Below are 25754 nucleotides of genomic sequence, written 5' to 3'. Positions count from 1 at the left end.
AGTATGTCCACGCCCAGGATCCAAACCAATGAACCCCCTGGCGCCAAAGCAGAACATGAGAACTTAACCGCTAAGCCACGGGGCCAGCCCCCGCTCCTTTCTTTCTTTATTTCCTTCCTTCCTTCTTTTCTTTTTTTCCTTTTCCTTTTTCTTCTTCATGAAATTTATTTTTTGAAGTCGGGTCAGTAATCTTACATAATATCCCCAATTGTGAATTTGTCTGATTATTTTCTCTTGGTGTGTTTTCTCTTTTTACTCTAAGTTCTTCTTGATTTTGGTTGCACATTGACATCACCTTAGGATATTGCACCAGTATGTGTGTATATTCCCATCACATTACCACAAATGGTAGCCCTCATCTCCTTTGATGCTCACAATAACTTGAGAGGGAAGCAAGGGAGGAATTGGTGTCTCCAGTTGACAAAGGGGAAATCTGAAGCTCAAAGACAAAAGCAACTTATGTAAGGTGACATAGCCAAAAAGTAGTGGAGCCAGGACATAAATCCATGACATCTCCATCCTTATATATACATATATATATATGTATATATAAGAGCACATTATTTCAGTTTTTCATCTAATTGCCCAGCTATTTTGTTAGATATCTTTGAGAGCAATATATATACATATATTCTCTCTCTCTCTCTCCTTGGATGGACATACAAGAAACTGGTAACAGTAATTGCTTAAAGTAGGGAGTTAGAAGTCATTGAAAGATTTACTTTTCACTGTATATCCCTTTACATTGTTTGAATAATTTTCTTGAGGTTAAACAAAAATAATGTAAGTAGGTAATGAATTCAAAAGATCTTTATAAATTATAAAGCATCATATAAATATTAGAGTTTTATTGTTATTATCTACCAGCAAAAAGAAATCAAACATTGGGTCTTCGATTATTTAGTGGTGAAAAAGTTGAACAAGTTAATTTAGTACGTCCATACGTTAGAATAAGAGTTCATTTTTCCTTTTAAAATCATGCTTTGGAATATTTAATAACATTGGAAAATACTCAACCTGAGTGGGAAAAATATAAATATTCTATAGCTGTCTGATTCCAATTTTGTGCGTTCTCTGTGAAAACACACGTATACAAAAAGAAAAGAGACTGGAATGAACCATCCACAATACTCTCACGGGGAGAGGAGAGATAATGATGTGTTCATTTTCTTAATTATATTTTTCAGTATAGTCCACATTTTCCACAACAAATTAATAAATACTATTTAGAAAGGAAAAGATCACAACTAAACTTTCAAATTTGGTCAGAAAGAAATTTTTAAAAGCTTTGTGAGAGTGACGTTTTGCAGGACGAAAGGAGAAAGGCGAGGAAGCGGAAGCAGTAGGAAGGGAGGAGGGGTAACGTCCTTCCTGATCCTGGGGTGGGTTAAGGACTACAAGGAGAGGCGAGAGAGATGCCGACCTCCACTACGGCTAGAGCGGCCACGAAGAGAAATAGGAACTTCCGGGGCGGGGCTTCCTAGTCCTTCAGTTTCCGCGGGGGGGAATGTGGGGCGCTTGCAACGTGAAGGTTCGCGATTGCTTAGCAGCCACTTCCGTCACTCTGAGACGGTACCTGAAATTGGGAGCGACCATGGCAAAGAGCAAGTTCGAGTACGTGCGGGACTTCGAGGCTGACGACACGTGCCTGGCCCACTGCTGGGTGGTGGTGCGGCTGGACGGCAGGAACTTTCATCGGTGAGCGGGTTCAGCTTGGGACCGAGTAGTGCGCCAGCGCTTCCGGGGAATCCAACGCCTCGTGTCTCAGTCCTCGCTCATGGTTACCGGGGCAATGCGGAGCCAATGAGCGCACGGCCTTGAGCGTCACCCTACGCGCTGGCTACGACGTGCTTGAACGCCAGCTGGTCTTGGTAGTTTAAATGGGGTAGGATGCTCCCCTGATGAGGAGGTGGCCTGGGATGACTGTGCTAAGTGGGCAGAGACCTGCTAGCAAGGAACTGGTGGAAAAAGTCACTCTTCAGCGCATTACTTCAGCTCTTCAGCCAATTGCCCAGCTATTTTGTTAGATATCTTTGAGGGCAGACTGTTCAGAGGCCTGTTTAGGCCTTGCTGTGGGCAACACCTTAAAGTATAATCTTGTTTCGTTGTCAGTAACAGGCCACATGGACTGGATTCAGGATTCAAAAAGGGTCAGAAAAAAGGGAGAAAGAAGTGTAACAGAAAGATGGGAATTTATTTTTTTAAAAGTGCTACTTTAACAATCATGATCATTGTAACTAACATTTATTTATTGAACACATCCAAGGAGCCAGGCATAATTACATTTGTTATCTTCTTCTAATCTTCAGGACAATCCTGGGAAATAAAAACACTATTTCTCCATTTCACAGAAAAGGGAATCTAGGCTTAGCAGTTTGCCCCTTTTTCTCAGTTGGTCATGCCAAGAAAAAAACTAGAGTTCCTAGAGAAATGGATTCGGTTGTCGCTAGTGAAATGTTTGGACTCACAGCACTATTACAGTTATCTTCCTCTTTGAATAGTCTCTTTGATCTGTGTTGTTAATGACAAACTGTCTTCCATCCCGGACCTTTTCCCCTCTTTTCTTTCCCCTATGAAGGTTTGCCGAGAAGCACAACTTTGCAAAACCTAATGACGGCCGTGCTCTCCACCTAATGACCAAATGTGCCCAGACTGTAATGAAAGAACTCGAGGATATTGTGATTGCATATGGACAGAGTGATGAGTATAGCTTTGTGTTCAAGCGAAAAAGCAATTGGTTTAAAAGAAGAGCCAGGTAATTCCATGGCCCAGCTCCTTCAGAATATTTCCTGCCAGCATCTGGTTTCTGCTTGTCTTAATCTCAGACTTACAGACTATAGATGGTGTTTTCAGTATTTACAACTGCAGAATGTATGTATATTTCCTGTTTAGACTATTGTACTTCCATCTGATATCTGAGCATTCCATATGTCTCTTCATCTGATTCTTTCCCCTCCATTCCCCATCAACTTAGCTTCTAAACTGATCTGGCATTGAACATTGAGACTAGAAACAGAGACCATAGAATATAATATTAATGATTCATAGGTTGGTTTTAGCCAGTGACAGTCTATACATGCATTGCAGTATTGCTAAAACTTTTAGTTAAGGATGACCTCAGTACAAAATAGACAAATCCGATATTTGATTTGGCAGTATTTTGAAACTCTCGCAGGAAAAAAATCATATAATGAATTTTTAAAACAATGGTTCCCCTGCTTCTAAGACTTAAAAAAAAAACCTCTTGAACCATAAATTCACATCATGTCCTACAGAGAAAAATTTGGTATTAGTAAATTACTTATAGGACTGGAAGGAGAGGCAAACTGCACTTCAGATATATAATTGAAATATTGAAATAGTTTTTCTTGGCCCAACGCACTTTATCTCTTGGCTGCTGGGCAGTTTGTGTTATCTGTTGCACCCACAGGCACTACCATGGTGTGGCATTAACGTCATGTATTTTCTTTTCTTGCTCCACCCAATGTGCCTTACATTTGCAAGTAAGTTCATGACTCACGTGGCCTCCCAGTTCGCCTCCAGCTACGTGTTTTACTGGCGGAATTACTTTGAGGACCAGCCCCTTCTGTATCCTCCAGGCTTTGATGGCAGAGTCGTGCTGTATCCTAGCAACCAGACCCTAAAGGACTACCTCAGCTGGCGGCAAGCAGATTGTAAGTGAAACCAAATAAACGGAGTTCAACCACCAATTCCATACATTGGAGGTGGTACAGATTTGGCTTGTGTGTATTTTGTTTGAAATGAAATATTTCAAATTTTTTAAATTAGTTGAAAATAATTGAAAAATTGGGAGATTTTATGTAAATATTCCCTATTTCCAGCTTTTTTTGGAAAAATCAGATCTGGGAATACTCGGTCTACATTCCCACTTAGTATTGGATACAACCTGTGCAGTGACTGCTGCCTTTGTACACCCCACAGCCCCACACAGTAGCCAGTGTGCCCCAGGCTCTACCATTCCCTGTTCCCCTGGGGTCACCTACTCTGCTTTACACAGTTATGTTCGTGCTGGCCTCGGTGGGTATTTGAGTTGTGACCTCTGCCTTACATGACTATAATGAAATGTTAGTGAGACTTTTACTCATTTGGTGTATTTTGATTTTGCCAGAAGAGCTGGAAAAGAGGTGGGAGTAATGTAAATCAGATAACGTTGAAAGTATTCCTAAGCTTAATGCACAAGTTAACAGATTTGTGTGTAAAGCATAACTGAAATGACAGAGTAATACTGTTAGGAAATAAGTTTTTTCTGCTCGATCACTTCCCCCCATGTTCCCTTTGTATGGCTTTGGGCAGGTCTCTAAATGTTTCTGAGATCTCTTTACTTTACAGAGGAGAGAGGCGGGGCTCTGGTATTCTTGGGTGCTTGAATATTGAATAAAGATTCTGTATGTATAAACAGTGCTACTTTCTTCTCCTCACAGGTCACATCAATAATCTTTATAATACAGTTTTCTGGGCACTTGTACAACAGTCTGGACTAACACCAGCACAAGCCCAAAAGAGATTACAGGTATAAAGATCTTCCTGTATTAATACTCGGCTGGGACAATTTTCTGTACACTCTCCCATAACAGTTTGCATTCTTTTTTAGCTCTCTTTATAGCTTTGTTTTGAAAGGATATAAAAATCATACTAGTAGCAGCTCTGCTGCTTGCTTGCTCTGTGACCGTGGATGAGTTACTACTCCTCCCTAAGCCTCAATGGTCCTCAGCTGGAAAATGGAATCAGTGCCACTGGCTCTGCATTCCCACATGGTAACACTTGGCCGGAGCTGTGGATTGGCTCCCCTCTGTCGACAGGGCATGTGCTCTTCTTCTTTGTCAGTCCCACCTGGCCTCTTCCCTTGTTGCCATTCCCTGCTAGGCGCCTGGAGTTTCTTGGGTGTATGACCCCTGTGTATCATTAAGAATCTAGGCTCCGGGGGTCAAATAATCATACAGATCACGCTTCTGTTTAATTTTATCCTCTTTGCCTTAGTTCTTTACAGATAAAATGTGGAAAATAATAGTCCCTACCTCATAGGTTTATGGGGAGAATTAATTGGCATGATGCATGTAAAACACATAGGATAGTACAAAGCACGCTGTGAGTACTTAATAAATCCTGGCTTTTATTATTAGATGACAGTGCTACTTGTAGGATGACTAACTCTAAAATGAGATGCTGTATTGTAACAGCTCCTAATACAATGCCTGGTATATTATAATTACTCAGTAAGTGGTTGTCATTATTAACAATAATGATGAAGATTTATATATAGCAATAATAGATCTATACAGAGTTTGGAAGAGCCAAGTTTACATTTTGATTCTTCTTAGAAGAATAAGAGCAACCTTCAGCCTAGGGAATTTACATAATCTTTCTAAACTTCAGTGGTCTCATCTCTAAAATGGAGACGGCCATGAGGGTTGAATAAGAAAATAGAGAGTATCTCGTACAGAAAAGGTACGCAATTACTGTTAGTTCCTCTCACCCCATCACAGTCATGACTTGTGAAGCCAGTTGTTTGCTACAGAAGAGAATCTTAGGAATTTAATATTGAAATGAGATTTGAACTACTCTTAAAGTGAAAATTCATTAGTATCTATAAGAAGTTTGATAAAACCCTTCCACTTCTTGATTTGTTTGTGGAAGTTTAGATAGAGGGTGGAATGGATAGCTAGGGTTAGGGGAGAGAGAAGACATACAAAGCTTTTTATATCTGTTTTATTTCCTCAGGGAACTCTTGCAGCCGACAAAAATGAAATTTTGTTTTCTGAATTCAACATCAACTACAACGATGAGCCACTGATGTATAGGAAAGGGACTGTGTTGGTATGGCAGAAGGTAATGCTGTTATGTCCAAATATAAATGGAGGTCAGGAAAGAACAGAGCTGGTGCCCCTCCCAAGCTTTGTCTTGCCTGCTGCCTATATGCTGATGTGACTCCAGTCACTAACATGAATTAGATCCTTTCCAAAACAAAATGCTATAGATGATTATTTTGGATGCTTATTTTGTTAGTCAGTGCTCATCTTGTCAGTTTCTTTGTCAGTGAACTTTGTGATCTGGAATCTTCCCTTCCATAAGTAGAATCACGGAATTTTAGAACTAGTACACTGATTTTTCTGTGTCATAAGGTCTCCCCAAATCAAATAAATCTCTTTTAAAGGGTACAGGGCAGATGTGAGGATTTTTTAAAAATACTTTCTCCCACACTGGATAATGCCATTGAATGGTCCATCCTTCCCATGACAACTATGATAGGGGGCACTAAGGGATGTTGTATATGAGGGTTTTCTCTCTTGCAGAATGTTCATGAGATCCCCCAGAATATTACTTACCTTAATATTCTGTAATAAGTCTTTATATTTACCTAAATCCTTAATTCTACCAATATTTACTCTCTGTACCAGCTCCTGGGCGTAGTGATTTCTCTAAACTTATTTCCTTCCATGTAAAGTAGTTTTCTTCTGAAATGAATATTTTCAAGTATTAAGGGGTACCTTGAGAGCTAGTCATTCCACTGGCAACTTCAGCTCTTTTATTAGTATTTTTAAAATACATTTGTTCTTTGGCACAGACTTAGATACTTCTTAATGCAGGTGGGAGAGCAGAAATACCTTTAGTTTTATAGTTATTGCTAACAAGGAACATGGAATCCCTCCTTTGTTCCTAAGGTCTCCTTTCAGAATATAGCAACATAACTTTTTCTTTTTTGTGAGGAAGATCAGCCCTGTGCTAACATCCATGCCAATCGTCCTCTTTTTTTGTTTTTTTGCTGAGGGAGACCAGCCCTGAGCTAATATCTATTGCCAATCCTCCTCCTTTTTTTTTCCCCTTTTTCTCCCCACAGCCCCAGTAGATAGTTGTATGTTGTAGTTGCACATCCTTCTAGTTGCTGTATGTGGGACCCCACCTCAGCATGGCTGGACAAGCGGTGCATCGGTGCGCACCCGGGATCCGAACCTGGGCTGCCAGTAGCGGAGCGTGGACACTTAACTGCTAAGCCACGGGGCTGGCCCAGCAACATAACTTTTTAAAAAATATTTAAAAATTGTAAAGAAATTCATGTTGAGATGTGTGTGTGTATCTACCTGATAAATATGTATCAATCAGAAGTATGTGAGGTAAAAAAGTGAACTCCCACCGCCCCCCCGTCTCTCCCAAACGCACTCTCCAGTTAACAGTGTCAATATTTTAACTTTTACTTGTAGGTGGGTGAAGTCACAACAAAAGAAGTTAAGCTGCCAGCAGAAATGGAAGGAAAACAGATGGCAGTGACCCGGACCAGGACTAAGCCAGTACCCTTATACTGCGATATCATCGGGGATGCTTTCTGGAAGGAACATCCAGAGGTCCTAGATGAAGACAGCTGACCCTTTGCTTTTCAGTCGTGGCATGCTTAACTCTGCAAGGCCCCAAAGTCTCCTGGCCTTAGGTGGCTCGAGCATCCCTGCCACCCAGAACACTGTGCCAGGAGTGACATGACTCTGGTTGGGAGGGGAACAGGAAAGGAAAGAATGGATGGGGTAATGTACCTTGTTCTGCTTTTTAAGTAGAACACCTCTTTTGCAGTGTTGGAACATGGTTCCTTTGGTAGAAGTGCATCTTTTTTTAAATCGTGGTACTATTTTTATAAAGCAAGAACTGTTTTATGCCTTCTAGAATGAATCATTTTTAGATTGTGGCATCAGTCTTTTAAAAACCTGTCAAGCTGTTTTCACCTATGATAGGAGATGAACCCAAACTTTATTCTCACCCACCTGTTCTTAACTAGAGAATCCAGTGACCTTGAAAATCTCACCTTTCCCACACATCTACTTGCATTCGTCTTTGGCAGACTTGGGATCAGTATGGGTTGATGGCTTCACGATGCTTCTGAACTTGGGAATTCCTAGGAAAACTCAGGGCTTTGTGCCAGTCTCCAAGTTGGCAACTTTGGCTGAACAACTGAGTAGTAGTTTGGATGTCCTTGTGGACACATTCCATAGAGTGATTTTGTGGAGTTGTCAGCATGATCATCATCATCATCTTGCCAGGAGCATCGTTTCCAAGGCCACTTGAGCTCTTTCTAAGAAGAAAGAGAATTATGTATATATATGAGAGAAAGCAAACATGAGTGAGAATGAATGAACAAGGAGGGAGAAACATTTACCCCGTGCCCTCTAAATACTTCAGTTTTAAAAGTCATCTTCCTGGGCCGGCCCCGTGGCTTGGTGGTTAAGTGAGCGCGCTCCACTGCTGGCGGCCCGGGTTCGGATCCCGGGCTCGCACCGACGCGCTGCTTCTCCGGCCATGCTGAGGCCGCGTCCCACATGCAGCAACTAGAAGGATGTGCAGCTATGACACACAACTATCTACTGGGGCTTTGGGGGGAAAAAATAAAATCTAAAAAAAATAAAAATAAAAAAAAAAAAATAGAAGTCATCTTCCTGTTGGACTTCCTGAAAAAGATTCTCAGGTAGCCTCTGTATAATCAGAACAGTGACATTTGAATTGGAGAGCAGAGGGGTCAACACTCCCCTTGGGGGTCACAGGTGGCAGGTGGCAAAGGAGTCCTGATAGTTCCACCTGCCCATGGGCCAGCGGGGGCGGGTGAGGAGCAGCAGAGAGCAGCAGCAGGAATTGCGTGTGGCCAAGCTGTTGGCCTCTTAAGGGGGAGGTCATGGGGATAGGTGGTGAGAGAACTCACACTGCCTCTTGTCCCCATTTCATATTTTAGAGGAAAAAGATGATTTGGCTCTATTAAGAATTAATTAAGAGACAGCCCACATCCCACTGCCTGGTCTTGCATTGCAGGATTTACAGCCAGGAGGATGTATTTTTGAAAGTGCGATGGCTGGGCTCATCCCTCACTAATAAACACCCCATCTGTCGATGCCATTTTTCTCCTTCCTGTTCTCCTCACTCCCTGGGAATAGGAGATATGGCTCATGTTTGGTAATTGATAAAATTTCTTTGAAAAAAAATAAAGGTTGCAACTCCCTTGGCCTAATTTTTCATTTTTTTCATACAAATGCAGTATACATAAGCCAGAATACACATACCTTCATCACAGGGGTGGTTCAGACTTCTGGATACAAAAATTTACTTGGCATGCTTGTTTTAAATGCTGAGTCCAGGTCCCCCTCCCATGAAGATTTGGGGTTCAGATTTTTAACCCCAAAGGCTTCTGATGCTTATCTTAGGTTGTCCATATACTGCACTTTGGGCAGCAAGGACGTTGTGGTAAGGCCAAGTGAGGCAATAAGATAATGTAGCTCTTGACTGGTGAATGTAACAGTGGTAAGTTTATAGCATTTTATATCAAAATTAATAGAGATACATAGGCATTAAAGTACAGATTTCCGAGACAAAACCATTTAAAGAAATGTGCTTTCTGTTGATGCTACGTGATACTACAAAGGCTGTCAATCAATTTTGTTGTAAGATCTGGGGACAAGGACTTATTTGTTGAATTTCCAGCAGTTTGCAGCTTTGAGTTTTCTTGTTGGCCGGGGGGTTTTGAGCAAAGGAATATCCTGGGCTTAATACTCATGCTGTAACTAAACCTGTAGTGCAATTAGAAGCTCATTGCTTGATGGTTTTCATGTTATCTTTGTTGCAGTATGTTTGTTGCAGTATGTATTCATTCCAATGTATGTTGCACAGTTGTCTATTTTCATCTTGCTCTCTAAGGTAAAGAATAGTATTCTCTCGGGCTTCCTTTCCAAATCTAAGGAAACTTTATACACAAAAGCAGCTAGTATAGAATTAATACTAGTTAATAGTTTGGGGGAGTGGTGGCAGTTAAGAAGGTGATTTGTGTGTCCTGTAGGTGACTGGAAACACCTTCGCTTCGTTAGGTGCAGGGGCAATACCTGAGCCTTCGGTGTAGATATTTTAATATCAAAAAACAAATGTTTTGGGGCCAGCCTGGTGGCGCCAGTGGTTAAGTGTGCGCCCTCCGCTTCAGCGCCCGGTGTTCGCAGGTTCAGATCCCGGGCACGCACCGATGCACCGCTTGTCAAGCCATGCTGTGGTGGCGTCCCATATAAAGCGGAGGAAGATGGGCACGGATGTTAGCCCAGGGCCGGACTTCCTTGGCAAAAAGATGATTGGCATCAGATGTTAGCTTAGGGCTGATCTTCCTCACAAAAAAAAAACAAATGTTTTGCTGAACAGAGGCTATCAAGTACAACCAGGTCCGGTAAATCCTCCATTATCCTTTCTTCCAAGAGCTGGATCTTCATTTCCTCCAATTGCTTAGCAATGCTTAGGAAATCAGTGATATAATGAATTTTCTTTAATATTAAGGTCTGTGGTGTTAGTGCAAATTAGTTTTTGCATAGGGCGTAGGAAATGGAGGACTGGGATCCACCCATTCTTCGTAGTTTCACTGTCCTCTTAACCAAAAATTACCTTTCATTCATTTATTATGCACTCTATATGCACTCTCTCTTCATTCTTAGGACATATGAGGTAAGTACTATTTCTATCATATTTCAGATGAGAATGTAAAGACTCAGAGAAGCTAAGTACTTTGGGTCTAGGCAGGTTAACTCCCAGTGGAACTCACCATGAAAGCAAATTGGGACATCAGTTGCCCCCTTCCCACCAGCTCAAGCTAGGGGCACACTGCGGTTCCAGAGAGCAGGGAAAGGCCTGGGCAGCTTGTTAAAACGCAGGTCTCGGGCTCCACCCCCGGGGAATCTGGATCATTAACAACCAACCAAAATGACAATGATATAGATGGAGAAATACTGCATTAAAGCAGATGAACCTGTCACCAGGGCGCCGAGGCGTTGGGGGCCTGGCGGGTCGCAGCCGCACGCCACGCCCCTGGTGGGGCAGAGCGCGGACAGATGCTGCCCCCCGGCGGCCGCTCCCGCGCAGTGCGACCCCGCGCCGCGGCTGCGCAGTGCCGCCCTCTGGCGGCCCCGCTCCTTCTTCCCATCGGCCTCGGCTTGCGGGCCTTTCAAACATGGAGGAGCGGGAGCGGGGGGCGAGGTCGGCTCGCGCCGGGAGCCCCGAGCGCCCGCCCAGCCCGCGGCTGGATGTCAGCTCTGACAGCTTCGACCCGCTGCTGGCCCTGTACGCGCCCCGCCTGCCTCCCATCCCCTACCCCAACGCGCCCTGCTTCAACAACCTGGCCGAGTACGAGAGCTTCCTCAGGACCGGGTGCCGGGGCGGCGGGCGCGGGCGGGCGCGGGGCGCGGCCGCGGGCTCGGGGGGCCCCGCCGCCGCCGCCAGGCCCTCGGGCAGGACCCGCCGCCGCCCGGACGCGCCCGCCCCGGACCCTGAGCGCATCCAGCGCCTCCGCCGCCTCATGGTGGCCAAGGAGGAAGGGGACGGGGCCGCCGGGGCGCGCCGCCGGGGCCCGGGTCGGAGCAGGAAGGCGCCGCGCAACGTGCTCACGCGGATGCCCTGTGAGTCCGGCCGGCCGGGCGGGCGGGGAGCGGCCGGGTCCAGAAGGGGGCGGCCGAGGGGGCTATTGCGGGGTGACAGGGACTGGGCGTGGGGCTGCACGGATTAGGGCGAGGGTCTGGGTGAAGGCTTGCAAAGACAGCGACCGTGGGGAGGTTCTGCTTGCGTACTGTGGGCAGTGGGGGCGTGGGGAGGGACATCTTGAGTGATGAAGGGTCTGCATGAGCAGTGGGGGAAGAGTGGAGGCTCTAGAGGTAATAAGGAGCCATGGGGAGGGTCTGCGTGGGCAACAGGTGTAGAAGGTCTGCAAAGGTGATGGGGTCCATAGTGACTCCAGGGGTGATGAGGAGCCTGCGGAGAGGATCTGCAGCAGTGATGGGGTCTGGAGAGGTGCTGAGGCCTGGAAACAGGGCATCATAGGGAGCGTCTGCAGAGGTGATAAGAGGTCTTGGGGACCACACAAAGAGGAGGTGGTGCACAGCCAGTATCAGGGGAAGGAGAGTGTTTGGTCAGTGGGATTCGAGGGTGATGGGATGGAGTGTGGGAGGTCTGTTCAGGTAGCAAAGAGGACATAATCTCATAACCCCTGCACATTAAGTGACGGCTCATTCTCGGTTGCTCTAAGCAGGAGAAGGGCTGCAGGGTCTTGATACACATATATTCACATTACCAAATCACAAGTGTTGGAAGGCAGCAGCCACAAAGTGCCACTAAAACACAGAGACTGTTTTACAGCTACTCTGCCAGGCTGGGTGCAGGACTGTGTCTGTCAGGCTCATATTACCATATGTGCGGGTTATTTTAAGTTCTGAAGGTGTAAATGGCACAAGGGAATTTCTTGGAGCCTCCTAATAGATCCTTAGAGTAAAGCTGTAAACAGCCAAGGTTGCTAATGTGTGAGTTTGGTCCTGTATAAATGGAATAAAAACAGGCCAGGGTTATATCTTTTGTCATCTGGCAAGCAGTTCTGACATCTGCCCAGTGAACACAATGACCTACTTAGCCATTGAAACCATCTGTATCCTTATAGCTAAATTGTGACATTATTAACTCACTGCCTTTGGAATAGAGGGTTATGCTAAGCAAGGGAATATTTTGTTTCATTCCTAGAAATGTATTTATTAAGAGAGAAACATCCTGAAAAGCTGTGTGCTGTGAAGGGTGCCTTTGTCGGATGACTTCTCCTGCCTGACCATCCCTGCCCAAGCCAGGGTTTACCCCAGCCTGCTTGCCCAGCAGTAACGCAAAGATAGAGTATGCGTGTTCCTAACATGAGAGTAGTCTGGGGGGCTTATTCTGCCTGTGCTCTGTGCCACTATCAGATTCTTGAAATGCACTTCAAGTCTCAGATAGTAACATTTATTTCCATTTTTCCAGTTATTACTTTGCCACTGAGATAGCCAGGGAAAAGAAATATTTCTATGTGGTTTGCTATATTGGTGTGACAAAGCTTCATGAAGGCCAGCTTTGTCGACTTTCCACTACTAAATATATGTCTGGGGCCGGCCCCGTGGCTTAGCGGTTAAGAGCGCGCGCTCCGCTGCTGGCGGCCCGGGTTTGGATCCCGGGCGCGCACCGAGGCACCGCTTCTCCTGCCATGCTGAGGATGCGTCCCACATACAGCAGCTAGAAGGATGTGCAGCTGTGACATGCAACTATCTACTGGGGCTTTGGGGGGAAAAATAAATAAATAAAATCTTTAAATATATGCCTGGAATCAAGGTCTCAGAGAATGTGTCCCAGGCATTGAAAATTTTAGTTACACCACTGGAAACAGTTGAGTGTACATGATAGAGGTAGGTAGACATCACAGAGTCAATGACCTTCAGAAAGAAACGAACAAGTACAGAATAATGTTGTAAACCAGTGTTACTGCAATAAAAATATTTTTTTAGTTAAAAAAAACAAGGACAGAAGCATGGGTGAGGATTAGATTTATTCAAAAAAGTTCCTATAAGAGGTCAGCTTTAGGTCTTGAAGTTGAGGAAGGACATGGTCAAGGATAACAGTAATTATTTAAAAATCAGGCTATTGAAGTGTAATTTATATGTTGAAAATTCACCCTTTTAAAGTGAATTTTGACAAATGTATAGTCATGAAAGCAACCACCACAATCAAGACACGAACATTTCTATCACCTCAAAAAGTTTCCTCCTGCCTGTTTGTAAGTCAGATGATCATTTTATTGTTGCTAATTATAGCTACTGTTATTGAGCACATATGTGCTTTACCCTTTAGATACATTCTATCTCATTTTACCCTTGGATATTACTGTATAGATGAGGAAACTGAGGCTTATTGAGCTTAACTACTTGCCCAGGGTCACATAGCTAGTTATTTTGCAGCTGAGACTTAATCCTGGGTTTGCCCAACTCTGGGGCCTGTGTGCTTAACCATTATGCTCATCTCCGGAGAGGGAAGAGGAGAGTGCATCCTAATGTTTCCTTGTTTGCTTGTTGTGGTGAATGGAGGGTGCCGCAGGTGTGAGGCAGAGGGTTCGTGTTCAGAGCAATGAGAACTGAATTTGGGTCCAGAGGGATTTGTTGCTAGAATGCTTTGAAGACCCGAACCAAAGAGTTTCTGTTTGACTTTGTCGTGATAGAGAGTGGAAACCATGCTGTATATTCTTATGCAAAAGCACTTTTAGGGCAGATGTTTCTAGGAGCTGAGTTTCCAGTAGTAAAGTGATTTGGGTGGGCGAGGGGCATGTAGAGCACAGCACAGGCTCAGAGGATTGACTGCCTGGGTCTGAACACTGGCTCCTCCACTTTCCAGCTGTTTTACTTTAGGCAAGTTACTTAAACTCTTTGGGGCCTCAGTTTCCTCACCTATAAAATGAGGACAATATTAGTATCTACCTCTAGTTGTAAGGTTTAGATTCCTTAACACATTTAAAGCGTTTACAACAGTGATGTTCCCTAGTACACAGGGAAGTCCTCAATGAATGTTAAATGTCACTGTTATTGTTGTAGGTGGTGGTTGTAGTTATTATTATTTTTAGACTGTCATGGTTAAAATCCCCAGGTCAGGATCCATATAATCTGCCTATATTGAGTGTTGGCTCAGCTGTTTACTAGGTAAGTAACATTGAGCAAATTTAAACCTTTCTGAGTCTCAGTTTCTTCATCTATAAAATGGGGTGAAATAATAGTACCCATGTGTTAGAATTGTGAGGATTAAATAAAATAATGTATATAAAGTTAAACTTACCCCAGGGCCTGGCTCATACTGAGGGCTCAGTAGTTGGGGATCGTAATGGTGACAGTGATGATGATGATGTTGTTGATGTGAGTGAGGGGAGCTAGGAGACTGTTGCAGTAAACCAATCATATATAATATAAATATATAAATATATATATATAATATAAATATATAAATATATATATATAATATAAATATATGTAATATCTATAAAATATATTATATATTTTTTGTCATATTAAGTTTTAGAAGCCTGGTATGAGCTCCATTTGGAGTTCGTCACAGAGAGTACTGGAAAGAAATTCAGAGTGTGCGTTCTGATTCAGAACGTGGAGCTCATTTTTGCCTTGGCAGTTTGCTCTGATAGGTGATGCTAGTGTTGTATTTTTGATCACACAAGAACAAAAATGCTCCCTGGAATTACACCTTATTAATTCTTTGGAAGAAAAAAAAATCAAGAGAAAGGTACAGATGTGAGAGTTGAAAGACTTGAGTTTGCCATTTGTTTAATTACAATAAGAAGTTGTTGTTACGATACATGCTTGTCCCTTCTCTCTGACTTAGGAGTTTGTGGGGGATAAGTTGTGCCCCTATTTTTCTCCAAGTTACAGGAAGAATGGTCTTTTCACTCTTTGTGGAAACACATATGTGTATAGTGGTGGTGGTTGGGGGAGGGAGGAGGGGGCATCGAGTGTGTGTAGGCAGTGGAATTAATCCAGGCATTGTGATCAGTTTCTAAGAATTTCAATTATAGAGACTTATTCCTAAAATGAATCTAGAAGTTAACTAGTCTAACCTCATTTTATGAATGAGGAAATTTGGACTTGTAGAGAAAGTTACTCACGAAGGTCACACAACTGGTTATAATGACTGAAAAGTTGTTTACAATGCTTGATTTAACATGGTCTGTAACACATACAGATATATGTACACACAGACACACACACCCCTTATATATCAAAGGCTCAAAGAATTTTAAGATATTGTTAGAGGAAGGGTAGATGATAAAGGTCAGACCAAGGTTATCATGTTCCTTTCCAAGGCCGCTGTTCCTGCCACTCTGCCTCCAACTGTGCCTTCTTGCTGAATCTTCAATCTGACATATAAGCCCCTACTTCTCATCTGCTAAGTCACTGTCTTCCAAGAGTGTCTTCTTTTATTAATGCATCACTGCCGTCATTTATAAGCCAGTCCATGAGTGAGGGATAAGGAGGTCAAGAGTAACCAATTTGGTTATCCACACTAAGTGCAGGACTCTTGTTCTCTTTTATGCCACTAGAAACAAAACAAAGAGAGCTTTTTTATTTGTTTACTATCAATGGCAATAATCGCCAAAGAATTTTCCTTGCAAACTTGGGAGGGGAAATCTGAGACTGTATGTGTGAGCGTGAGAATGTCTGTGTGTGTGTGTGGTTTTCTTTTGGGAGGTTTTATATAGTATAGCCAGCATATTGTGAAGGCTAAGTTAACATGAAATAATAAAAATAAAATTCATCCCTGCTCCCAAGCTCTGAAAAAAGAATCCATCATAGTAAAAGCTGCAATTGATAGTCCCAGCATTCTTCCCGTGAATTGTCATTCTGTTCTTTTTACGTGATGCTTATCAGCAGTCTCATAGGAGCCAGATGCTCAGCAGGTGCCTTTATACCATCAAGGCCTGGAATACAACCAGGTGTCTTCCTCCTAGTGTGAAGACGATGTGCATTGAAACACTAGTGGCCCCAGAGAACTCATGCATGGAGTAGCTCAGAGTGGGGGGAGCAAAAAACCATTCTCGCTTAGAAGATTTCACATGCTTATGAACATGGTTTTTGGTTCTTTGGAAGGCTCAAGCTGGATATACGATTCATGAGAATTATCCTGAAAAAAGTTGTCTTAGCAAAGCACAGAACTGAAAGAATCTAGCTGCTGATGTGTACATTTAATGTGTTATTTCTTTTTTGCCCAAAAAAGTTTGTAAATGATAGTGCAACTTAGAATTAATGACATCAGAGAAGTAGGCTATACAGGTGGTTAAACATTTGGATGACAGCCAAACTTATGGTTTATCCACATTCTGGTGGAGTCTTGTCTTATTTCAGTGTGTGTTGTCTGTACTAGCCTTGTTGCCCATTGGGCCTTCCAGTTCCCACAGTGAGGTTGCCTCTGCACCGTGTTGCCGGAGATGGTTGGGTGGTCTTAGTTGTTAATTTTGGGAATGAGAGCAGATGTTCATGCTGTGCTAACTGTTCTCTTGTTTCAGTGCACGAAGGCAGCCCTCTGGGTGAGCTCCATCGTTGTATCCGGGAGGGGGTGAAGGTGAACGTTCACATCCGCACTTTCAAGGGACTGCGGGGCGTCTGTACGGGCTTCCTCGTTGCATTTGACAAGTTCTGGAATATGGTAATTAAGCCTTTTTCAAGGGGCTGGAGAACCTCCTAGGGATTAAATCTTTTATATGTCTAAAGGACCTGAGTAACCTTGTTCCACCAAACCCTACAGAATAGCTTTCCAGAGGAACTAGAATCTTTGCACTCTCTTGGCCAACAACGACAAAGTTCTTTTTATTGCTTCATTTTCCTTCAGGCAGTGGCTTTCAGCTGGGGCAGTTTTGCCCTTCCCTCCCTCCTGGGGACATTTGGCAATGTCTGGGGACATTTTTTGGATTGTCACAACTGTGGGATGGAGTGCTACTGGCATCTAGTGGGTAGAGGCCAGGGATGCTGTTGCACGTCCTATAATACACAAGACAGCCCCCAACAACTAAGAATTATCCAGGCCAAAGTGTCATTAGTGTCAAGGTTGAGAAACCCAGACTTAAGGAGTAATTACTTATTTCATCTGTTTAGTAATTTTATATTGATTTCCTAACAACCATTGTTTCATTCATTTAAAAATATACATTGACTTCCCACTTGGGCTGGGCACAGTGCTAGGTACAGAAATTTCAGAAAGGAGCTTTCACTCTGTAGTTTTGGGGACGATAGGTAAGAATAGATGGGAAGCTGACATATTAGTAAGCAAACTACTTTTCATGGTGTTTCCTTATGAAGGAGTGTACCACGCACTCCCAGGCATCTAGGGGTGTTTACTGGACATTTGTAGGAGGAAGAGATGTGTCATAGCACAACAATAATATGAGGCAGTTAAAATAGGAGCCACCAGGGCTTTCAAGTGCTTCTTTTCCATATAGTCTTCCATCTCTGACTTTTCTTTTCACTGTGCTTTATCTCCATCCATACATTCTCTTGGACAATAATAATAGTTGCTGATATTTATTAACACTGGCTATGTGCCAGATACTATGTTAAGGACGTTATATATATTATCTCAATGAGTGAGTTGAAGGTCTATTACTGTTCCATTTCACAAATGAAGAAGTTGAGGCTAGAGATAGTGGAAGATTGGTCCCAGATCGCACTGTCAGTAAGTAGAAGTACCAGGACTTGATCCCAGGTCTTTCTGACTCCTAAGACCATGTTTTCAACCATATGGAATCAGAAAACCTGGGTTTGAAGCCAAGCTTTACCACCTGGTAGCTGTGTGACTCTGGGCAAGGTAATTTCCCTCAGCCGCAGTTTTTTCATCTCTAAAATGTACAAGAGATATTTTATTATAATTTTACCTTTAAGGAGGAAGCTTTAAGAGAATATACTTGATGACAGGGTTGGTAATAATTATACTGCCAGCTTATATTTGTAAGATGATTTATACTTTTCAAAGTAATTTCTCATACACAATCTCATTTGATTCTAACACCTGTCCTGTGAGGTTGATCTCTCAGCAACAAGAATTCACCAGCAATTCTGTGTGCAGCTCTGGTTCATCTCTGTTAATTGCTGTCATATGACATAGAAACTGAAGAGGGAAAGAAGCAGTAGGTTTTCTCAGAGTATCGTCTAAGACATCAGAATCATGGGGTTTCTGTTCAGAACAAAAAGTTTCTGGGCTTCATCCCAGACCTACTGAGTCAGAATCTCAAGGAGAGTAGCCTTGGATTTATAATTTAATAAGCTTCCTAGATGTTTATGCTCACTGAAATTTAAGAACCTCTACCACACAGTTGTAAATGCCTCTTAGCATAGAAGAAACCCATCTTATATTGTGGTAGTGGCTTGGAAATCCTACTCGGAGACTGCCAGGTATTCCCATTTTTTCCTGACCCAGAGGTGAGTCACCTGTTAAGTTTAGTTTGCTACAATTAGATGTTATTCTGCCTTTTAAAAATTTTCCTGAGAGCTGTAAAAGTAATATCTTTAATTCTGCCTCATTTTTTCCCCTTTGGGCTGTTTCTCTAGGCACTTACTGATGTGGATGAGACCTACCGAAAACCTGTTCTAGGCAAGGCGTATGAACGGGATTCTTCACTGACTCTCACTAGGGTAGGCAGTTTCTCCTGACTTCCTGAGCACCCAGCATGCTTTCAAGCTTAGGAATTAAGATCACCAGGGTTTCCTAGCGGGAAAGCCCTGTTGCTGTCAACCAGGTATGCCTGGACCAAGGTCTTCATTAGTCTCTCTTCTGTGCATCCAGCTAATCTCAAATGAGTCTGTGCTTCTGACTGGTATATTGTTTGAGCAACAAGTTCCATCTTATAAGGCTTAAAAGTCTTTCAGTTTTATACCATAGAAATAAGCAGGTGCCTTTTCTCTTGACATACTTATTGATGTATCTGAGTTGTGACTAGAAGTTGAAAATTCATTATGAAATTTTTAAAAATTGCAAAGCAAAAATTCCACAGAGCACAATTAAGGAATCTGGTCTTTTTTTTATGTATTAAAAGAGAGATGTTGAAGGCCAAAGAGAAGGCTAATATTTGTCATTGCTTTCCTTATAGCTATTTGATCGACTAAAGCTTCAAGATTCCTCCAAGAAGGAAGCAGATTCTAAGTCTGCAGTTGAAGACTCCACTCTCTCCAGATACTCCCAGACATCCACTTGGAAGGTGGCTTCAGTGTGGGGAAGAGGAGACACCGACCGGGGCTCACACAAACGTTCCCGCTCCGTCCCTTCTTCCCTGCAGGCCTCTACAAGGGAGGAGTCCAGGTCAGAGCTGTCAGGGAGGACTACACGGACAGAAGGGTCAAGTGTGGGAGGTACCTTTTCCAGGGCTACCACCCTTTCCAGGGGCCAGCCCCGTAAGAAAAAGCGAAAGCCCAAAGTGGATTACCAGCAGGTATTCACTCGACACATAAATCAGATTTTCATTCGAGGTGAGAATGTTCTGCTGGTTCATCTTGCACAGTGACCAGCTCAGCTTCCCTTGAGCTTTGGTTTTTAGAAATAAAATGCATGAATTGCTGCTATGCCATATCCTAGTATCCCAGTGAAACTCTGAGTTGGAATGATTCCCTCTGGTCCTGCACATGCAGAGTATAGAGCTGGGCTCGGGCCCTCTGGGAGGTGAACTCCCTGAAGGAGAGACAGGCCTTGGGAGGGTGGGTGGGTGTTTGCATTAATATCAAGGCAAAAGCTGTACAGAGGTACATGCATCTGATTTGGTATCATGGTCTACTTCAGATACTCAAACCAAATATAGGATCTTCCGTTTGAATTAGGGGTCATGGTATGACTTGAATTCACTCTACAGACACTGTAGCATCGGGGAGAAAAAACCACCTCAAGAAAGAATTATCTCATTTCTAAAAGCTGGTACCCTGAGTACTTGGGGATTTGATTCTAAGAGCAGCAGTATGAACTGCCCTGGAGGCCTGCACCCACATCTTGTAACTGACATTTGAATTTTGCTCTACACCATTCTCTGTTGATCAAGAAATGTAATTTATTATCTTTTAATATCTATAATATCTCAGAAAGCTACGAACTTATGTAAGAGTGAAATTTGGATAGATAGTATGCTCAAAGCAGCCAGCAGTGAATGCTGTTTTATCCCTCTCCTTGTTATTGGTCTTCTCCTTACCAGAGGTAGCTTCTGCGAATGGCATACCAGATGGGACTGTAAGATGCTCGTGTGGTGGCTTCTTGTCTTTCTCTCTCACTTCTGTGGCATGGTGCTAGTGCATGTACCCTGAGTATTGCCCCTCTGTGTGTGACCTGTCCTGTGAGCTTTATGGCAGGAGACTGTGACCTTCATGTCTGGCTTTAAAGAGTTCTGCATGAACTCAGTGATACCCATGCATCACACGACTGAGAGTCCCCTTTCCAGGCAGGGCTGGCCCTGTGTAGAAATCTTCCCAAATGGTTTTCCATGAAACAGTGGTGGTGGTTTTATTCCCTTGTGTCGGGCCAAAGAGGTTCTCACAAAGTGCGATGGGTGGTGTCTGTAAGGGACACTTGACTCACAGCCTGGCTCAAGTAACAGGAACCTCGTGGCACCCCCTAGTACTTCTACTTGAATCTTATTATATGCTTTCTCAATCACCAGTGCAGAATAGGCTATATCTTGACATAGACTGTTAGGCAATATTGATTTTTTGTTTTGTTAGTTTATATTTGGTTTTATTTTAGATAACTTATGTTCAAAGTGAGAATGAGAAATAGCTAACTAGTTAAAATGTTTGAAAAGAGAAATTTCCCCTGCTGTATTTTTTGTGTAACTTAGATAAGCCTTCTGAGCAGCAGGGTGAATAAAGTTTGTGGAGCTAGGATGCCCGGTCCTTCTGGCTGGGCCGCTGGCTCGTGGGTCAATGGAAGGAGAGCAGACGTCAGCCCTCTGTGCCTCAGCTTTTCCCCATCAGACACCTACCTCACAGGAGCACTGAAACAAAGAATTTTAGGAAGACGTTTTAAAGTCTCCAAATATCTTTAAGTGCCATGAGTAATTTTTACTAACTCTGTTGCATTGCTTGGTAAGAATTCTATGTCTTGTGAGCAAGGCAGGTGCTACATAAGAGGGTAATCTCTGTAGGTGTCATAATGATGATCTTGTTGTGACCAGAAGGCAGTGATATCTTCAGGAACTGTCTCCCATAGTCCATTCCTTTCTCCTAAAGGACAGTGGCAGATCTCAGAATATCTTCAGTGAGAGGAGAGTAACATTTCGGTGCTGCTCCCCCCACATCCCAGCTCCCACCCTTTTCTGATCATTATCAGAGAGAATTCCCCTGAACTTTTCAAGGGGTTCATGTGATAGTACCAAAGGGAGAATGTGCATCTAAAAATGACACATCCCCAAAGGGGAATTTGTGGAATTTTTTTTGTTTTGTTGTTTGTTTGTTTTTATTTTTAAATGCATTTTGAATATACCCTTTAGAGCCAGATCAGGTACACTAAACATTTAGAGAGGTTCCAAGTTACAAACTCAAGTGAACAATTATCTTTGGAATCTGCCAATCTAAATTCCCTTCTAAATAGTGTGTCTAAAATCTCAGTTCCCCAACTAATATGATCTTGTTCAGTTATCAGGCACCCCTCCCTGTCCCTCTTTACCAGTCTCCTCCTTTTGGCTGTGCCCATCTGTCTGCCCTCTTGTCACTCAGCTAGAAGCTATCATGGATACTAGATTTTCCCAATAAAGTAGAAATTTGGAATTAAAAGGAGTATAATCAGTTTCCATTTATTCTAGTGCCTGATTAAATCTAACCTGATTTATTTTAAACACATGCCAGTTTTTGTATTTGCACATAATTTTCATATATCCATATAAGGATTGATTTACTACTTTTCTGCCCAGCTTAATTCTGGCTCTAAAAATTATATTAAAACTGTGTGTGATCTGCCATATGTCCCCATTTGCCCCCATTTATTTATTTGATTTGGACAGTGATTCTGGAATGAATACTATCTAGTAATGTGCTATTTTATACAAAGCATGATAATTATTTTTTAGATAAGTCAGTTTTTTTTAATTATTGTCTTTATTATTGGAGAAATTTTTCAAAAGGAAGAAAAAATAGGTCCTAATCATGTATATGTTGTTCAAAAATATGATCATCTAGGACATTATAGTAAGTTGCTATGGAAATAAATGAAGTCTTCCTCAGAAGAAGGAAAGTAACAGCCAGAGTGGTAGAGACCTGGAGGCCCCCCACCAGCTCACCTGAGGGGCTCTTAGCAGCTGAAATGCGGCAAAACTGGTTTCTAGTATTCTCCAGGGATTGGGGCTTGGGACACTTGGTAGGAATAGTACTTATTTTTGAAAATCCAACTTTGGTTCTTCAAAGTAATCTCTAGACATGGGAACATGTTTTCAAGACAATTCACAGGGCACACCTGTGCACTTGAGGTCTTCTCAGGAGTATCCAACTTCGTTAGGTAATAACAAGGGATTGAGAAACGGAAGGTTTGGTTTCATGCTCAGAACGATTTCATGTGCCATTGTTTGTACCTAGAGGTGATCCTGCTGCTCTACCACTAGGCAAACTTGCACTTCAGGTGGTTTGTTCTAGTATTTGGGAAGCATTTATGCTTCTTTTCAGAGACCATCTTGTATGGAGGTGGGCCATTTGTGACGTGATAGCAGAGTTAGCAGTGTCAAAGGCAGGTGGCTTTAGACCAGTTGGTACCTTGCTCTGTGCGTGATGCATGTCAAGTCAGAAAGCCTAGAAACCATTAACATGAAAGTTTAGGTGCCTAGAAATCCTTGCTATGAGTTGTTAGTGGATTGAGAGGGGCTCCATCTATGCTCCTGGTGAAGTATTCCAGGAGTACCTTTAGAGATAGTCAGATCATGAGCTATGAGCTGCCCTTAATCCTCAGAAGCCTTACAGAAATCTAGGTGTACCACTTCTACCCCTTGAGAAAAAATAGAAACCTAGCTTGATGCAGAGTGGATATTTGTATTTCTATTTGCACTATTCCCATAGCAGCTGACATGGGCAAAATCATGAAATAAAATTGGTTCTGTAAATTACTTCCTCAAATTTTCTCTAAATTTTGCCTTTAGGAAAAAATTAAAATTATTCAAAGACAGCTAGCTGTCACTGGTGCTGCCCCAAAGCTTTCCAGTCTTTTATGTATTTTTTATGAATGAAATGGTTGCTGTGGGAAAGTCAAGGTTCATGTAAAAGTATCATGGTATAAACGTAATGCTTTTGTAACTTTTCATTTTTCTTTTCCTGTGCCAGATATGGAATGCAGTTGACCCCTTTTCAGTAGCTTCTGTTTGTCAGCCTGTGTTTTCCTGGGCAGAAGGCTTTTCTTAGTGATTGTAAAGCAAGAAAATCTTATCTAGGCCGGTGTTGCAAAGGTGGGTGGTCGGTCATTACTTTCTAGGAAATTGAGTGATGGATTTAAGATAAGCCTTGGGGTTCCTGTCACAGTTTCCTGGGCTCTGAGGAAGGGTTGCACCTCCTTTACTCTCAGTGTTTTGAGTATTTTTTGGATGTTTGTAAGTTCTCTTGCACTCCTCTAATAAAAATGAAAGCTCTCTGTCGAGAAATGGCTTTGGATGGTTCGGAGATCTAGGGGAAAAGAAATAAGTACACCTGAGACCTCCAGTTGGTCTTTTATTTATTTAGAATAAAAAGTAGTTTGATAAGCTACCAGAGTTAGTGCTTCTTTAAAAACACTCTCTGAAAAGATGGGAACTGTCCCTCAGGAAAGCTATAAAAGCTATTCCCAATACATTGCAATTGCTTTTGATTTTTAGTCCTTTGGAGCAAATGTCTGATGTTATGTCTGATGTTATGTTTTTAGAGCTGTGGGGAAAACAAGGTCTAAAAAATGTTAAGGGGTATTATTTAAGCAACTACGTGTGTGCCAGGTTCTAGGGCAGCTGTCCAGTTCTTTTTCTGTAGTCCTGACAGTAAAGCAGATAATAAGCGATGTCTTGAAAAGTGATTTGCTTATTTCATACTGACAGCTAAAGACATTAACCTTCTGTTTGGCAACCCTGGGGATACCCCTCTGCACCGTGACGTATTAATGCTTTTTTAGACAAAGCTGAACCTGGACGACTCTGTGTATTTATAGTTTCACTATTCATGTACCAGCTGCTAAAAGAAAAACCATGACTTGTAATCTTGTCTTGAAATTACTCCTAATTGTTAAGTTCACCTAAACCCTTCCTGTTTAGGGAAGATTGCTGCTAGTTATGTGTTCTGCTTTAGGTGTGTGTCATATGGGAGTCTGGGAACTGTAATAAATATGATTGTATTCATGTGCTGCCTGCTTTGTCTCTGCTGATCTTGGGGGGGTGGAGGGGAAAAGGCAGGGGAGCCTGTTACCAAGTGAAGACGCCGACCTAGAAAGTGAAAACATCTCAAGCCCTCTGCAGTCTCCTTGTTGTAACCTTGTGCCTTTTCTTTACCAAAGCCCACACATCTAGATCACTATCCTTGAGGTAGCTTTGTTCTTCCGAGTTTATTTGAAGTTCATGCTTAGAAAAGGAGGTTGGCTTTTGCCAGTTTTACTATCATATGCCTTGTATGGTGACGGACAAAAATTAGACTACTGGTGGTGAGCACGATGAAGTCTATTCAGAAATTGATAAATAATAATGTGCCCCCCAAATTACACAGTGTTATAAACTATTATGATATCAATAAAATTACTGGGAAAAAAAAAAGAAAAGGAGGTTGGCCCGCATTGTGAATTATCTCTTCTAATCCCCAAGCAATGGTAATTGCCCTGTGAATTTATTCTACCTAATAGCTCACTGGCATTAATGCACTCTCTTCACGATCTGCTGAGATCACCATTGACTCTGCTCCCCTTTGAGAGTTTTACCACATTTGACTAATTGATCCTCACATGGTTCCAGAGTTATCTGCTTTTGCCACCAGCGTTCCTCTGTGCGTGTACAGGAAGTTGAACTGCCCAAAGATTTGCCACATCGATTACTTGATTCCCTCTGTGAGCCTCCAGAACTGAGTCACCTGGGCAAAGTGGACAAACAAAAATCACATTGATTCTTAGAGAGGAAACCTCAAGTTAACCGTCAAGACCCAGTTCCCCACTTTCAGAGAACACATTAAGTCGGGCTTGGCTGACATATGGGAAATTCTCACCACCGCAGTGAGGAGAGGGAGGCAAGACCCACAAGCTCTAGTTCAGGCTCTTGCTTGTTTTGTATCTCTAAGACTCCTGATTAAATGAGAATGTCCTCATTCATCAAAATAAAGGCAAAATAGTCAGCTAGCTTGATATTTAAAATGTACAGTGACAGTTAAATATTGGCAGGGGAGTGGAGGCCAGTGGAATGAGATGTATCTATTTCCCAATGCTTCCTGGAGAGGAGTGGCACAGGAAAAAAAGTTCCTCCC

General features: G+C 42.6%; 2 protein-coding genes across 2 annotated transcripts; both read left to right on the top strand.

Moving 5' to 3' along the window:
- The first annotated feature begins 1507 nt into the window (after window positions 1-1507).
- On the top strand, window positions 1508-8998 carry THG1L (tRNA-histidine guanylyltransferase 1 like). Its single transcript, XM_004428588.3, has 6 exons — window positions 1508-1698; window positions 2579-2755; window positions 3505-3674; window positions 4443-4531; window positions 5740-5847; window positions 7218-8998. Exons 1-6 carry the CDS (start codon window positions 1508-1510, stop codon window positions 7377-7379), a joined length of 897 nt encoding a protein of 298 aa, XP_004428645.1. The 3' UTR covers window positions 7380-8998.
- Window positions 8999-10966: 1968 nt separating this feature from the next.
- On the top strand, window positions 10967-20022 carry LSM11 (LSM11, U7 small nuclear RNA associated). The gene is made up of 4 exons (XM_087429492.1): window positions 10967-11411; window positions 16853-16992; window positions 18888-18971; window positions 19427-20022. Exons 1-4 carry the CDS (start codon window positions 10967-10969, stop codon window positions 19835-19837), a joined length of 1080 nt encoding a protein of 359 aa, XP_087285618.1. The 3' UTR covers window positions 19838-20022.
- The last annotated feature ends 5732 nt before the right edge of the window (window positions 20023-25754 follow it).

Source organism: Ceratotherium simum, chromosome 4, assembly GCF_057802395.1.
Source record: "Ceratotherium simum simum isolate JZ-2026a chromosome 4, ASM5780239v1, whole genome shotgun sequence".
NCBI classification, from domain to species: domain Eukaryota; kingdom Metazoa; phylum Chordata; class Mammalia; order Perissodactyla; family Rhinocerotidae; genus Ceratotherium; species Ceratotherium simum.
The sequence above is the reverse complement of the archived record's forward strand: the minus strand, read 5'-3'. Positions and strand labels throughout refer to the sequence as shown.

Excerpts from the sequence above, each read along its gene's own strand:
- THG1L (XM_004428588.3), top strand. The coding sequence starts at position 1,508 with ATGTGGGGCGCTTGCAACGTGAAGGTTCGCGATTGCTTAGCAGCCACT. Across the intron at positions 2,756-3,504 it reads TGGTTTAAAAGAAGAGCCAG|TAAGTTCATGACTCACGTGG; the intron begins GTAATTCCATGG and ends TACATTTGCAAG. Across the intron at positions 5,848-7,217 it reads CTGTGTTGGTATGGCAGAAG|GTGGGTGAAGTCACAACAAA; the intron begins GTAATGCTGTTA and ends TTTTACTTGTAG.
- LSM11 (XM_087429492.1), top strand. The coding sequence starts at position 10,967 with ATGGAGGAGCGGGAGCGGGGGGCGAGGTCGGCTCGCGCCGGGAGCCCC. Across the intron at positions 11,412-16,852 it reads CGTGCTCACGCGGATGCCCT|TGCACGAAGGCAGCCCTCTG; the intron begins GTGAGTCCGGCC and ends CTCTTGTTTCAG. Across the intron at positions 18,972-19,426 it reads CTTCACTGACTCTCACTAGG|CTATTTGATCGACTAAAGCT; the intron begins GTAGGCAGTTTC and ends CTTTCCTTATAG.